The 15,058-nt window shown below is 36.4% G+C and overlaps 1 protein-coding gene across 6 annotated transcripts in view; it reads left to right on the top strand.

Annotated features, from left to right (window-relative positions):
• CCDC91 (coiled-coil domain containing 91) overlaps positions 1 to 15,058 on the top strand; it is a 141,330-nt gene that overhangs the window by 91,146 nt on the left and 35,126 nt on the right. For all 6 annotated transcript variants that reach the window (XM_052690544.1, XM_052690549.1, XM_052690545.1 and 3 more), the window contains 3 exons: positions 736 to 828; positions 1,008 to 1,076; positions 2,251 to 2,427. In XM_052690544.1, coding sequence (XP_052546504.1) covers positions 736 to 828; positions 1,008 to 1,076; positions 2,251 to 2,427 — 339 coding nt within the window. The remainder of the gene's footprint in view (positions 1 to 735; positions 829 to 1,007; positions 1,077 to 2,250; positions 2,428 to 15,058) is intronic.

The following is a 15,058-nucleotide window of genomic DNA, read 5'->3' as shown; positions in this document are numbered from 1 at the left end:
TGAAGAGCTTATAGCCATCCATTGCAGCACACCAGTCATGGGAGCAGTCCCACCGTGTTTCAGTATCAGCAAGTAAGCCACAGTTTGCCTGCTGCAAGATGGTTTCCAGCTCCTCCTGTTTCTTGCCACTGCTGCGTGCTTTGAAGTACTACACCTTTACCCAACGTGCCCAATTTAAAGCCCTCTATATGAACCCTGACAGCTCCAGGACTTCATTTCAATATTCTTTCACTTGCTGAAAAAATGTTTCAGATTACAAGAAAACTTGCTACAATGTTCTCATTGCTATAATTTTCTGGCTTTTGAAGTGAATGATAACACAAGGGGCTAAAAGTGAATACAGATGTGTTCTACTGTATGTTTAACTGGGAGGTAGTGCAAATATAATTTATGCAGTTGTTTAAATGAACTGTTTAAAATGTATGATTATTTGTATTATTGTTATAAATTTTATAAGAAATATTGCTATATATAGTGTTATTTTCAACTTCTTTTCTAGTATAGTTCAGACTGAGAGGAAATATCAGATAATCGGGAATTAAAGCATTTCTTCTTATTGTGTGTTTCTGTTGTCAGTGAACTAGTTTAAGATGCATTGTATATTTCCTTTAACCAAATCTAAATTTTGAGTTGCTTTATAAGCAGCCAACAACCCTACGTCTCTTGGATGAGTTGTTTTTGTCTATTTTTTTTGCAAACTGCTGTTAAAATAATATAAATATTTTCTCCCAATAGCATCAGAGGCTTCTTGACATTTTAGAAGCAGAGAAGGCAGTCTTGTCAGAAAAGATAGAAGAAGCTCTGATGCAACAGTCACAGAAACATAAGGTATTGCTTTTATTTATAAAAGAAAAATGATTCCAGTGCACACTATAGATTTCATAGGCAATGATTATGTCACAATTATTGACAGGAAAATGGATTTTTCCTTTTCAGCAGTTGACTGAAATTATTTTTAGCCACTCCTCTATTGAATATTGTTGTTGAATTTTTCATGATATTTACAGGAAGTGCTGGACAAATGTTTGGATGAAGAAAGGAAAAGAAGTAAGGAGGCTATTGCAGCTGCTGCAAAGGTATCTCTTGCTTAGCAACTCATTTCATAACCAAATTTGTCAAATGTTATATTCTCATCTGTGTTTAAAGGAAAGTCTGAGCGTAGAAATAAGCAAATTAATAGATCTATTTTATCGTATGTTTTCATAGAGATAGTCTATGTAAGCTGTCTTCTATTTAAGCTAACCTCTGAACTAGATTATTACAAGAAGTTCGAAAATTGCAGTTCAATGTGTTTCTATTGTCTTTCAATTAGCATCAGTATCTCTCAACTTGAAGAGCTGGGTAGCAAGGTCAATTGATCTTAAGACAGTTAGCATTGTATCTTACTTAATTTTTGTTAAAAATGGTGATTTGCACTGAGGACAGGACAGTGAAATCATGTGAAAATACAAAAATTTCAACAAACTATGTAATTTCTAATTCTGGTACAGAATGCAGTACAACATTTCAGTTGCTTGTAATGATCTGAGAAAACTAGTAAAAAAAAACTAGTAGAAAACACAAGAAAAACAGCTTTATTTTTAAATAAATGAATTTGAGGAACCCAATATTTATGGCCTTTTATAATTTTTTTTTTTACTTGTTGCAGTATTATCATCAAGGATACTGCACTGACTTATAAGCTTATTAAAATAAGGAGGAGTGAGCTGCCAGCCAGTGTTTGTTTTGAACTTCAGCATGACATTATTTGTAGATGTTGTGTAATGATAGATCGTCTTGCTGATAAATATATTTGTGGATGGTTCAGCTCGTATAGATCTGTGCGTTGTCCCTTTTACTTCAAATTCAGTGTGTTTCTTCTGATGATTTCATGTAATGGTTGAATTTTTTTATTAAAATTCAAAAAAGATGGAATTAAACTTCTTTTAGTATGTGCAGCTAAAGAGTTTGGGGATGGAAGACACATTTGTTTTAAGTACGCATTGGCTACTTTGCCAAAGGTAGTGTTTATACTGTTCTTGGACTTCATTAAATTCTTGAAGATTAGAGCCTCCCATAGGAAGTCCCACAATCATAGAATCATAGAATGCTTTGGGATGGAAGGAATCTCAAAGATCATCTCACTGATATAGCTCAGTGAGATGATGACACAGTGACATAGCTCACTGATCTCATTAGGAAGAGTAAAATGTGTTCTTACAGCACCCACACTGGCTATTTTCTTCATTTACTTTTCGATTTGTTTTGAAGGCTGAAAAAGAAATAGTACAGGAGGTTGTTCTGAAAGCTGTAGAGGAGGAAAGGAGAAATATGGAAAAGATTCATGAAGAAGAAAGAAATATGTGGAAAGCAGAACATGAGAGACATAACAAGAAGATTGCCCAAGCTGTTTGGGAAGCAACGCAAGAGCAAAGAAAACATAATGAAGTTAGTATATTTTATTCTTCTATGGACTTGCTTTGTTTGTTTTATATTTAATTTTTAAGATCTTTCTAATTATGATAGATTTTCTTATGATACGTTGTTTTTCACTGCTTGTTGATATGCACTGCATTCATAAGTTATTTCCTTTTAGACTGGAAAGAATTTGGCAGTTTCAGAACATAGCTCCTGTGACTTTTTGAGGCATGTGTATTGAAATGAGGTAATTGTGCACTGTAAATGCCTGGTTTTCTTCACTAACTTCCAAAAGAGCCCAAGAGAAATTGTTCAGATAGTGGCATTATGTTGTACATTATTTATGCAACTTTTTCCTTTTTATACCTATGGAAGAAAAGTTACATTTATTCCTTATTATGCTGGAATTCCATTGTCTCTCTTAGTAAAAGGATGCTTTACTAAGATAAAATATAGAGTAGGTACAAAATAAAGAGGATTATTAAAATCAGAAACCTAAAACATTAACAAACCAATGTTTTTAGAGTTACATCTTAGACAAATGCTTCTGTAGGGATAGTTGTATGTAATAAGAGGAACATTCCCAGCACAGTACTTAACAAGACAGTAGGGATCTCAAATTAAGTAGCTCTTCCAAAAAAAAAAGTTCAATTTTGTAGTCTCTACTGGTCAAAATATCTGAAGGAACAGTCTGTTCCTTCCTTTTTTTGGTGGCCTAGTTGTTTAAAATTCTTTGCACTATGAGATTCAAGATGTATTTCATTCAAATGTTGGAATTTTATGTTGCTGTTTTTTTAACACGCTGAACAATAAAAAAAGAAAAAGAAAACAAAAATAAAAACAACTACGCAGCTTTAAAATTTAAAGAATAGGATAAAATATCATATATGTTTAAAACCCATCTCCTTGCAAACAGATGCCATTACCCTTTCCAGTGTTTAAAAGAAATATTCATCTCACAGCTAACCAAATTTACAAAGTTATTTTTTGATGCAAACCCATTATTATAATCTGCATCTGTTTTGTGTACATTTCTAAATGTAAATTAGAAGTTGTGTAAATTTCTAAACAAAATCATTTTGTTTTGTATGTAGCAGGCTTAATTTTCTTGAATTTAAAGATATCAACTGATAGGATGTCAGTTTTCAAAGTAGTAATTTTACTGTGATGAGCATTGCTGTGATAAATTTTTCATGATCAAAGGATTATCCAGTGACTTCAAAGCTAAATCTAAGCTAAGAACACTACTCGAGGTTTAGCTACGGTAGAAATCTTTTAGACTACCCTAATGACTATTGGTACCAGTGGTACAGAGGAGCTATTAACAGCAGAAAGAACAATAACGTAGTTGCGTACTACAGTGAAGAAAGATGATAGCTTTATACCATGTGGAACATGAAGAGATTAGTAGCAGGAGGAAATAGAAATGAATGTGTCATTAAATTAATGTGCAGTTTAGTGATATTTCTAAGGCAGATAGTTCTGTTCTTCTGTGGAAACCTGTGCGTCTTGGACAAAATGTGCTGTCTGTCAAATGAGAAGATTAAGGTTGGTTTTGTGTTTTAAACGTTCGTCAGGGAATGGGTCTCATAGTTGAGTGTATGAGGTCAGGCAGGATTCTATTCTTATGTACTTGGGTTGCACATAAAATATATTCAAGTGACTCAAGGTAGGTGTTTTTTTTCCTGGAACATACTACTGGAGTTTCTTATTACTTTGGAAATAATCATGGGCAGCATAATATTAGTAGTTTAGTATTGATTAATATATTTTCAGACAAAATCTTAAATACTGAGATGTCAGTGCTTTTCCAAGGAAGAAATTCAGGACTTCAAGAGGACTTTTCAGCTTGGGATGCTAGCTAATCAAGCAGTTGATTATGTTAGATTATTCAGTTATGTACTGCAATGCTGAGTAGTACTCTGTTATCGGAGAATGTTTTTAGTACGTCTCCCATACATTTCTTGCTTTTGATCTAGTTATGGAGCATTCATTAATTCTTTTTTTCTAATACTGAATAGCTCTGACAACTTTGATGTTAAGAGGAAGAATTTATCTAACAATAAATTGTGATTTCTCGTTTGAATTAGGCTCCTTTTTTCAAATATTTAATTTGTTTTCACTCAAGTAAAATGCAGATTTTTCTTGAGATTTCTAGAGTTCTCTCATATAAATATGTATAACATATTTGATGTTTTGTTTTTTGTGAGGATGCAAGTTCTTTGGGAAGGATCGACTTTCATATGGAATGCTTTTCTTTGCATAAATTTTCATTTTTTATTTCTACTATGAAATTACTTACTTCCGTAAGCCTCTTATAAACATTCTACAGCTACTAAAATTTTCTCAATCTGGCAACAAAGAAAGCCGTATAAAGCTGATAAGCCCAATTGGAAGTTATCAGAAATGACTTTGATTTAGAGCTGAAAAATAGTTGGAACTACTGTCAAGCAGTTTGTCAGTTGACAGTGGTTTTATAGGGCTTTCTACTTAGTTTCTTATTTGCATTTTTTCTTTAAGATTTTTCTTGCAAGAGGTATAAAAACTATTCACTTACCTGCAGTTGTTGTTCAGACAGCATAGTCAACATGTCAAGTCAGCCCTGTAATGGCCATTAGACATAGTCTAATATTTTGGACAACTAAATGTAAAACTGTGGTAACATAATGCCTCTTTTAATTCCTCATATCTTGTTGTATAATTCTTTATGCTTCTTGCTTCAGAATTGTCATTTGATAATATTATTATGTTTAGCACCAAGTAATGAAACAAGTGTGGATGCGTGTAAGTGAACATGCAAAATATCTTTTAGTGTCAGGCATATAAAAACAGCACTACAGGGAATACTGTTATTACAATAGAACTAACTTTTAAACCAATGCATAAGTTTGGATCTTAATACTAAGAAAGAGAAGCCTTGTTCTCAAAAAACTCTGTATCCTTTTCAAATTCTCACAAACAGGAAAAATATGTGTTTGAGATAGAAACAATATTTTTATGTTTAAAATTGTCTTTCTTTTACCTCATTAGTGATTTTGTCATAGAAACTTAGATTACAATTGAATTTTACCATGCTGCAAATTAATTTTAAGAGATTGATTTTAATGATTTGAACAACAAAGTATTATGTCAAGCATAGTATTAAATAGAAGCAATTTTCCTTTGCTAATGCTATACGTCTGCAAAATTGAAAGACTGGAAAGGCTCATGTACACTACTGCAAATAGTTGAGGCAGAATGGCTTGCAGTCATGAAACACATAGGTAAATCTAGCAAAGAAGAATGAAAAAGTCTGAACATATGCTAAATTTTATGATCTTCTTTGAGATGAACTTCCACATTATAATCTGTGATTGACACATTATCAGTATTAACACATTATCAGTATTAAAAATATTGTTAACAAATATGCAAAGTAAAGATAAACTGACGGTGAAAATAATCCTAAAAAATTCTAAGTTAAAGCTTCCTTTTTTAAAAGTAATTAAAACAAGAAGATATCATAAATATGACGCTTAGATGGGGGGAGAATAAGCTCTCCTTGAAGTAAGCAAGCTTTTAATTAAAGAAAATGTACATTTGCAAAGTAACTACGTAATCTTTTTGCAGCACATTGAAAAGTTATTATAGGTGAGGATGTTTACCCTGCTAAATGTGGACTGGCATGTCTCCAGCATTTTATCTTTTATTTTGGTATACTCGATTGGTTTTTTTTCAGTAGCAACTTCCCTGCAAAGAGGATTTAATAGGCCAAGTAGTCCTCAATGTTGTGTGGAATGAGGAATGACTGAAATAGAAAATTATCCCACTAGAATATTTTATCTAAAGTTTGTTTGTTTGTTTGTTTGGCTTTGATTTAGCAGAGGTTGCCCAGTGCATACAGAGATCTATAAACTTAGCTAAAGCTGAACCCTTCCATGTAGAACTCAAAATGGCATTTAAGAACCTAGTATAAATGTAAGTGGAAAAGACAATGAACAGTGCTTTCTGCTGTTAAAGATTATTTTCTTCCCTCTTTTACTCTTTGGAAAAAAAAGGTAAATCTGGGTAATAGAAAAGAGTGAAAAATTGGGGATATAGGGCAAATTGAGCAATAAAAATTTCAGTAAAATAGAAATAACTAAACAGTAGGTCGCTCTAAAAGTAATGCCTCCTGTTTATTGCCACAGAACTTAAAAGCACAATAACAGAATTTGATAGAGCAAATTCTCTGCTACAAAACACTATTTTTCAACACAGTCACCACCATTATCTATGCTTTTATGTCGGTGATGAACAAGAGCTTGTGTGCTGCACCCATAAGAATCTGCACCTGTGGAAGTGACCCACTGTCACTGTCACCACTGCTGAAACACCACCCACCACCTCACTGTGCTCACTGTTTGGTCTCCATAACCATTCAGCAAGTGTTGATAAATGTCAGAGAGTGCCATTTTTTCCACATGGAGGAATTCAGTTACAAGCCTTTGCTTCATATATACTTCCACATTAGACTTCATACTGTCAGATTGACCTCTGCTTTCATCTCTCACATGACAACAATATGTAATGGAATAGTGGTGGGAAAGTCCAACCTCTGTTGTCATACCACTAACATCTGTCTCTGGTGTCATGGGCTAGCATAATAAGATAGGAGGCATTACTTTTGGAGCAAGCCTCGTATAGTTACTAGTCAATGCAAAGTAGATATACCATTAGCTAGAGCAAACATAACACTATAATGCAGAGAGATGTATGCAGCTATTTTAGCTCTCTGCATGCAGTGTTATAATTTCACAAAACTAAATACTTATTTTTTATTTTTTTTCCTTCCCATTTATGTAATTAAGACATCAAAGACAATTTATGCCTGACAATTTTAGTTTTTTAAAAAAATCTTTAAAATTGAAATGATAGCAAGCATCTGAAGAGTGAGCCCCGGATTTTCAGTTCTATGCCGTAACTTGAAGGCTTGTATTTAAAGTATCATATAGAATCTACTGCATTTTATCCTGATTCTCAGGGGAAAAGGAGCCTGAATTCATAATTGCCATAATCCACATGTGCTTTATGCAAGACTCTAAAGAAGACTGCAAATAATTAGAGGGAAAAAAAACAACAACCCAAAGCTATTTTACTAAAAGAACTAACAAAAAATCTGTTCTTCTTGGACAGGAGCAGAAGCACTAAGGCAAAATTATGTCCAATGGGTAAGTTGTAGAAAAACTGAGGCTGTAATGTTGCATTCTGCAAATCCACAACTAGGGTATGCAAGATGTAACAAGATAAACAAAGAAAAAATACTTTTGCAAGAAAAGTTAACTAAAAGCCTTATGAGGGAAAGAAAAAAAAAAAAAAAGTGAGCTTCCTAGTAGTCTTTGCTGAGTAAGACTCCAAAAATTCAATACAATACAGTTATAGTATCCTCATGCACCAGAAGGCTTATATCTTATAGCTATTACATGCAGAACTGTTATTTCTGGTTTATCATCTTGGAATGACTAATATAATTGTAACAGAAAACATCTAAATGGCTTAAAAAACTTGATTAATTAAAATTATTTGGCATTGTCTGGGTTTCAAAGTGTTTTTAATGTTTTGTAGCGAGTTTAAAAATACTAGATGTAATTTCTCAGAAGTATGAAATCTAGAACATAGTGCTTAATTCTGAAAAATTAATGGCTGCTTACCTGATATGTTATTAAAACTTCCTAAGTATTCTTAAAGGGAGTTACAGAATCACAGAATCACACAGAAACACCAAGTTTGGAAAAGACCTACAGTCCAACCATCTACCTATCACCAATAGTTCTCCCTGAACCATGTCCCTCAACACAAAATCCAAACATTCCTTGAACGCCTCCAGGGTTGGTGACTCCACCACCTCCCTGGGCAGCCCATTCCAGTGCATGACCACTCTTTCAGAAAAGTAGTATTTCCTAACATCCAGCCTGAATCTCCCCTGGTGCAGCCATTCCCTCTAGTTCTATCACTAGTTACATGAGAGAAGAGGCCGACCCCCAGCTCACTACAGCCTCCCAATGAGGTCTCCCCTGAGCCTCCTCTTCCCCAGACTGAACATTCTCAGCTCCTTCAGCCTCTCCTCATATGGCCTGTGCTCCAGACCCCTCACCAGCTTTGTAGCCCTTCTTTGAACCTGCTCCAGGGCCTCAATGTCTTTCTTGTAGTGAGGGGCCCAGAACTCGAGTACTCGAGGTGCAGCCTCACCAGAGCTGAGTACAGGGGGACAATCTCTTCCCTGCTCCTGCTGGTAACACTGTTCCTGATGCAAGACGGGATGCCATTGGCCTTGTTGGCCACCCAGGCACAGTGCTGGCTCATGTTCAACCAAGCATCAATCAATATCCCCAGGTCCATTTCCTCTACAGGAGTTCTTACAGTATGCTTAAGGGAGTTCTTAGCTTTGGCAAGTCAGAATCAATTTTGTGTAAAATATCTTAAGGATTTCCACACCCAGTCTTTTATAAATGAAAACATGGAGGTGCTGGATCCATACTTACAGAACTAGCTTACTTTTCTACTGCTGCCTGACTGTTAAATTTTAGTTGAAATTGTTTTCTGCCTAAATATTTTTTCCTCATTGCTCTGCATTTGGGAAGGGTGGAAAAAAATAATAAACTGTTTTGCCTATGTGAGTTATTTCCCACTCTGGTTTTTCTTTTTAAATCAGTTTAATTAGCTGTAGAATGCTCTTTTCTTAGCTGTGTAATCTTAAAAACAATAATCACAAACAAATAAATAGATGACATGGAGTCAAGAGATTTATAATAAATATTTTGAAGAAAATATGTGGTGATTATGTATTTATTGTCAAGGCATTTTTGTGTATAGATTCATTAATACATCTTTTGTAAGTATCAAACCTACAGGATTTTTTTCATTGGCACCACCAATTTTTAAATACAGTTGTTATCGAATTATCTGAAGTTTGCATCTTGTTTCCCTGCAATTGTGATAGTTTCACCCTGTTGGACAGCTAAAATCCAACACACCCCTCACTCACTCCTCTCTTCAAAAGATGAAGTGGAAAAAATACAATGGAAAAGTGTTCAAGGTTTGAGATAAGGAAAGAGATATCACTCACCAATTAATGTCACATCTCACATCTCATCTAGTGAGGTGTGCAGGCTCCCTTCCGACCCAAGGCATGTTCCTACAGGGACTCTCCATGGCCTGCAGTTTCCTTTAGTCCACATCCACTGCTGCACCACGTGCTCCTCAATTGCTACCCCATGCAGAAATATGCTTGTTTGGTGCCCATTGACTGCAGAATGATAGCTTCTCAATGGGCTGCAGAAGAGCTGTTCCATGCTCGAAGCACCTCCCGCCCTCCTTCTGCACTGGCCGTGTCTGCAGGGCTTTTTGTCTTACATTTCTTATTCCTCTCTACCAGCTACCCTTGCACAGCAGATTTCCTCTTTCTGAAATCTCCTATCCCAGAGTCACACTCAGTGTTGCTCATGGCTCAGCTCTGGTCAGCGCTGAGTCCCTTTTGAAGCTGGAGCTGGCTGTTGATCAAACACGGGGCAGTCACTGGGCTCTGCTCACAGAGGCCACCCTTGCAGTCCCACAGCTATGCTAAACCTTGCCACCTAAGCCAAATACACTGACAAAACAGCCAATCTGGTAACTTAGTCAATGGGAATGAGAACCTCTGTGTTGTGCAGTTGGTTGTCAGTTATTTTCTGTGATATTTGGCGCTTATGCTTCTTCTGTATGACTGGGAACTGTTTCCTTCCCAGGTTTAGGTAGCTGGTCTGTGCTGTCTCTTGGCTTGTATTTAATTTGGAAGCCTAAGGTACTTTTTGGTACGTGCTTGAGCATTTTTTTCTGTCTATACTAAAAACATATCTCTATTTGGTACCACCTTCTGAATGCGTCACTATCACTTTAAACTGAGTAAATATTTTAATGTTTTCTTTCTGACTATCCAAATACTAATTATTACCTTCAATATGCACATTGTTGCTTGTTTTTCTGGACTGTATATTGGTTTTGTTTGAGATCTGATTTTAAATATAATTGTTTAGATGTTGCTGGTCATTTATGCAGCAGATCTGCAATATATGACATTTCTAGCCACATAGATACAATCTTTATTCCTTTAATATTACATCTTTATTTTCCCTGACTCAATTGTTGTTCGCAGATTTAGAGTACTACTTTAAAGGCCTTTTTCTAGCCCTTTAGTTTGGTCTCTCCATTGGTCTTTCTCTGATAAATAGGTTATGTACTACTTTCTATCTCTGCATCAGAGATTACTTTCAACTTTCTTTTCATTTTTTCATTCTAATTATATTTTTTTAATTTTTTATTTTAACAAAAGTTTCAGTTTTTCTTTCTTCTTAATTTTCCACTTTGTTGCAGAAATAATAATGAGTCAAATGTTTATGGACAACATTGGTTTTGCAAGTCTTTATGGAAACAACTTTTTAAATGAAATGTTTTGTGAGTTTGTGAGCATGAGGATGCACACAGCAACACTGAGTGGCGAGAGATTCCAGCTATTAGATCCGTTTATTTTCAGTATACTGGTAAAGTCTGGAAAAGGGGAAGTCCACTGCATGCTGACTTTAACCACTTCCAACTTCAGAAGTACTAGTTAATACTAAGTATTAGTTAAAAGCACAAACATTATAATTTGAAGGTTACTGTTTTCTGAAAAAACATTGACATTGTAGTCTGTGGTTGTATTTCCTAGATAAAATTTATTACTGCCACCTCATCCTTGCGTGGAAACAGAAGAATGTTCCTATAAATCTGCCAACAATCATATCACAGAATCACAGAATCACAGAATCACAGAATGGCCAGGGTTGGAAGGGACCTCAAGAATCTTGAATCTCCAACCCCCCCTGCCACATGTAGGGCCACCAACCTCCACATTTAATACTAGACCAGGCTGTCCAGGGCCCCATCCAATCTGGCTTTGAACACCTCTAGGGACACAGCCTCTCTGGGCAGCCTGTTCTCAGCACCTCACCACTCTTGTAAAGAATGGAAGTTCTGACATCCAACCTAAATCTTCTCTCCTTCAACTTAAAATAATTTCCCCTTGTTCTGCTGTTATCTACCTTTTCAGAGAGTTGACTCCTCTTCTGTTTATAGGCTCCTTTTAGGTACTGAAAGGCTGCAGTTAGATCACCCCACAGCCTTCTTTTCTCCAGGCTGAACAAGCCCAGCTCCCTCAGCCTGTCTTCGTAGGGTGTGTGCTCCAGCACCCTGATCATCTTTGTGTCTGTCCTCTGGACCCTCTCCAACAGCTTCCTGTCTTTCTTGTACTGGGGGCTCCAGACCTGGACGCAGTACTCCAGATGGGGCCTCACAAAAGCGGAGTAGAGGGGGACAATCACCTCCCTGTCCCTGCTGGCCACCCCTCTTCTGATGGAGCCCAGGATACCATCTGCTTTCTGAGCTGCAAGAGCACACTGCTGGCTCATGATAAGTTTTTCATCCATCAAGACCCCCAGGTCATTCTCCGCAGGGCTGCTCCCAAGGATTGCTTCTCCCAGTCTGTATGGATGCCTGGGATTCCTCCGGCCCAAGTGCAAAAACGTTGCTGTGTTGAACCTCATTAGGTTCACCTGGGCCCACCTTTCAAGCCTGTTGAAGACCCTCTGATGGGATCCCTTCCTTCTACTATGTCAACTGTACCACTATCTTAGTGTCATCAGCAAACTTGCTGAGGGTGCACATGATTCCATCATCGATGTCATTGATAAAGATGTTAAAGTGCACCAGTCCCAAGACCAGTCCCAAGTACTGGCTTCCACCTGGACATAAAACCATTAATCACCACCCTCTGTCTGTGGCCTTTCAACCAGTTTCTTATCCATCGAGTGGTCCACCCATCAAGTCCACATCCCTCCAATTTGGAGATAAGGATTTGGTGGGGGACCATGTCAAAGGCCTTGCTCAAGTCCAGGTAAATAACATCAGTTGTCTTTCCCTTGTCCACCAAAGCTATCACTCCATCATAGAAGGCCACTAGATTGGTCAAGCAATGGGGATGAAGCCGTGCCGGCTGTCTTGGATCATACACTTGGATCACATTCCTCGTGTGATCAAGCATGTCGTCCAGGATGATCTGTTCCATGATCTTCCTAGGCACAGAGTTGAGACTCACTGGCCTATAGTTCCCCGGGTCCTCCTTGCTCCCTTTCTTGTAAATGGGAGTGACATGACCCTTCCTCCAGTCATCCAGGACCTTACCTGACAGCCACGACTTTTCAAATATGATGGAGCGTGGCTCAGCAAGCACCTTAGCCAGCTCCTTCAGGACCCTGGGATGCACGCCATCCAACCCCATAGACTTGTACACATTCAGTCTCATGAGGCAGTCTTGGACTTGCTCTGTCTTACAGTGGGGGGGGGGATTTACCATCCTGGTCCCCACCTAGAGGTTTAGGGGTGCAGGGCTCAGGGACGTGAGAAATACTGCAATCCTGGCTGCCAGTGAAGACCGAGGTAAAGAACTCATTAAGTACTTCAGCCTTCTCTTCATCCATTGAAGCCAGTTCTCCTTTTACATTTACTAAAGGAGGTACACTCGCTTTGGCCTGTCTCTTCTGGCCAATGTACTTGTAGAAAGTCTTCTATTGGTTTTCACATCCCTCGCCAAGTTCAGTTCTGCCTGCGCCTTGGCTTGCCTGATCCCATCTCTGCAAGTCCAAGTGGGTGGTTGTTGTTTTTTTTTTTGTTGTTGTTGTTTTGTTTGAGTATTGATTGGCATGCTCTGTTACATAAAGTACATTTTTTTCTTTTTGTTTTTCTGTGGAGATGCACACGTACGCACTCTGGTGATGCAGTTGTGATATATAAGTCATATATATTCAAACATAGGTTTGAATATGATTTATCAAATTAATTTTTATTAGCTACTCTAGTCTTCTAATTGATGTATAGATACATAATACATATATATTCCTCCTGTAGAAAAGCTGCTTTTGGCTATAATTAGTCATATGGTGTCTGAGTAGATATTAAGAAAGAAAGAGCGAATCGCACCTGAAATGCAATTTGTCCCTCACCTTTTTCTGAGAAACCAGGCTTTCAAATTTTCTTGAATTAATTAAAATAACACTAAAACCCTCAAATAGTGCAATACTCTTTTAAAGATGAAATACAGGCCAATTTTCACCTTGGCAATCAAAATCTAATTTAAAAAAAACTTTGAAGATGGATGTAGCATTATAGGAAAGGACAAATATGAGTATGAAGTAAGTATATACACTGAGAAGATGTACATGCAGTTAGGACTTTGATGAACAGTAGTAATAGGCAGGGTCAGAATTTGAATAATCATTGTGTATGTTGATAATTTACTGTAATAACTGACAGAAAAAGACAGAAGAAAGATAGTGGCTTTGAGAGCCTGGACTGAGCTTTTTGTGGAAAATTGTGTAGGACAGACTAATACCTGTGATTAGCTCAAAGGGCAGGGCAAAAATATGTGTGTTAGCTAGGTGATTGGATGTTGCTTGAATTATTTCAAATATATTTGTTTGAAATAATTTGTTGTTTGAATATTTTCAAACATATTTGACTCGTATATGCTTAAATTCTCCCCCTCCAAATGTGTTGAACAACATATATATAACATATATGCTGTATTCATCTGAGGTAGAGGAGTAGAGGAAAGAAATGGTGTATTGCCAACTTTGGTGCCCACTATCTGACATCATCTTACAAAAAGGATGGGATTTGTATTGCACATACTGCTAATGACAGTATATATCCTCCATTTGTCTTTGTTGAATATTTGCTGAATACCTATGTGTTTTTTTTCCCAATTTTCAATATCTCTCATTAATAAATAAACTATAAATAAACTTCATTATTGAAGCCCACTGCTGAAAACTAAACAGAAAGGACAAAAGGATTTTTTTCTGTTTGTCAATCCAACAGCAAATCTCTCTTCTGATAGCTTTGAGCAGCCTACTGGTTTTACAGAGGCCTATGTATGTTTGCTTTGGTGAGCTGCAACTAACAGACAGTATAATTATAGTATGCTCTGCTTATTACTTCAACAGGACTTTATGCAACTTTGTTTTCATATTTATTCAAAACTTCGTATTCATCAGAGCTTGTTCTTAATTAAGTGAAGTTGTAAATGGAAGACAAGTCATTTAAGTTTCATTTTTTGTATTAACTGTTAAAATAGCCTGTAATAAATGTATTGGTAGTAAGTTTCGTTTAGCAGTAATTTTTAGTAGAACCTTGGAATTTGATTGTATTTTTATTTGAATCTTTATTCATGTAGGGCTTTCGTTTTAAGTATCAAGTAGCATGATCTCAAGGAAAATTTATATGTTTGTTGTTTTTAAACATTTTATTAATACAGGATTTTCTGTGCTTTAATATATGGCACCGTATCAGTTTTGTAATTTGCCTTTAAGAATTTAATTGAGTAAATAAATTCATTATTTTCCATTCTAATATGAAACAAAGTATTTGGGAAACTTTTGACTAATTTAGCTGGCATGAGAATATGAGAACAGCATATTTCTATAATGTGTAACTTTCTGCTACTTTTTCTGTTAGTCTTGCTAGAGTTCATAAATGAAAGAGGCCTTTGTCTCAGGATTTTTCTTTGGTAATCTGAATTAATATTTGTTTGAAATGACATAAATTGCTAGAGGTAAGAAATAGTACTTTTTTC

The sequence above is a fragment of the Tympanuchus pallidicinctus genome, unplaced genomic scaffold (assembly GCF_026119805.1).
Source record: "Tympanuchus pallidicinctus isolate F22 unplaced genomic scaffold, pur_lepc_1.0 scaffold27, whole genome shotgun sequence".
In the NCBI taxonomy this organism is placed as follows: Eukaryota; Metazoa; Chordata; class Aves; order Galliformes; family Phasianidae; genus Tympanuchus; species Tympanuchus pallidicinctus.
This window is presented reverse-complemented; position numbering and strand designations above follow the sequence as displayed.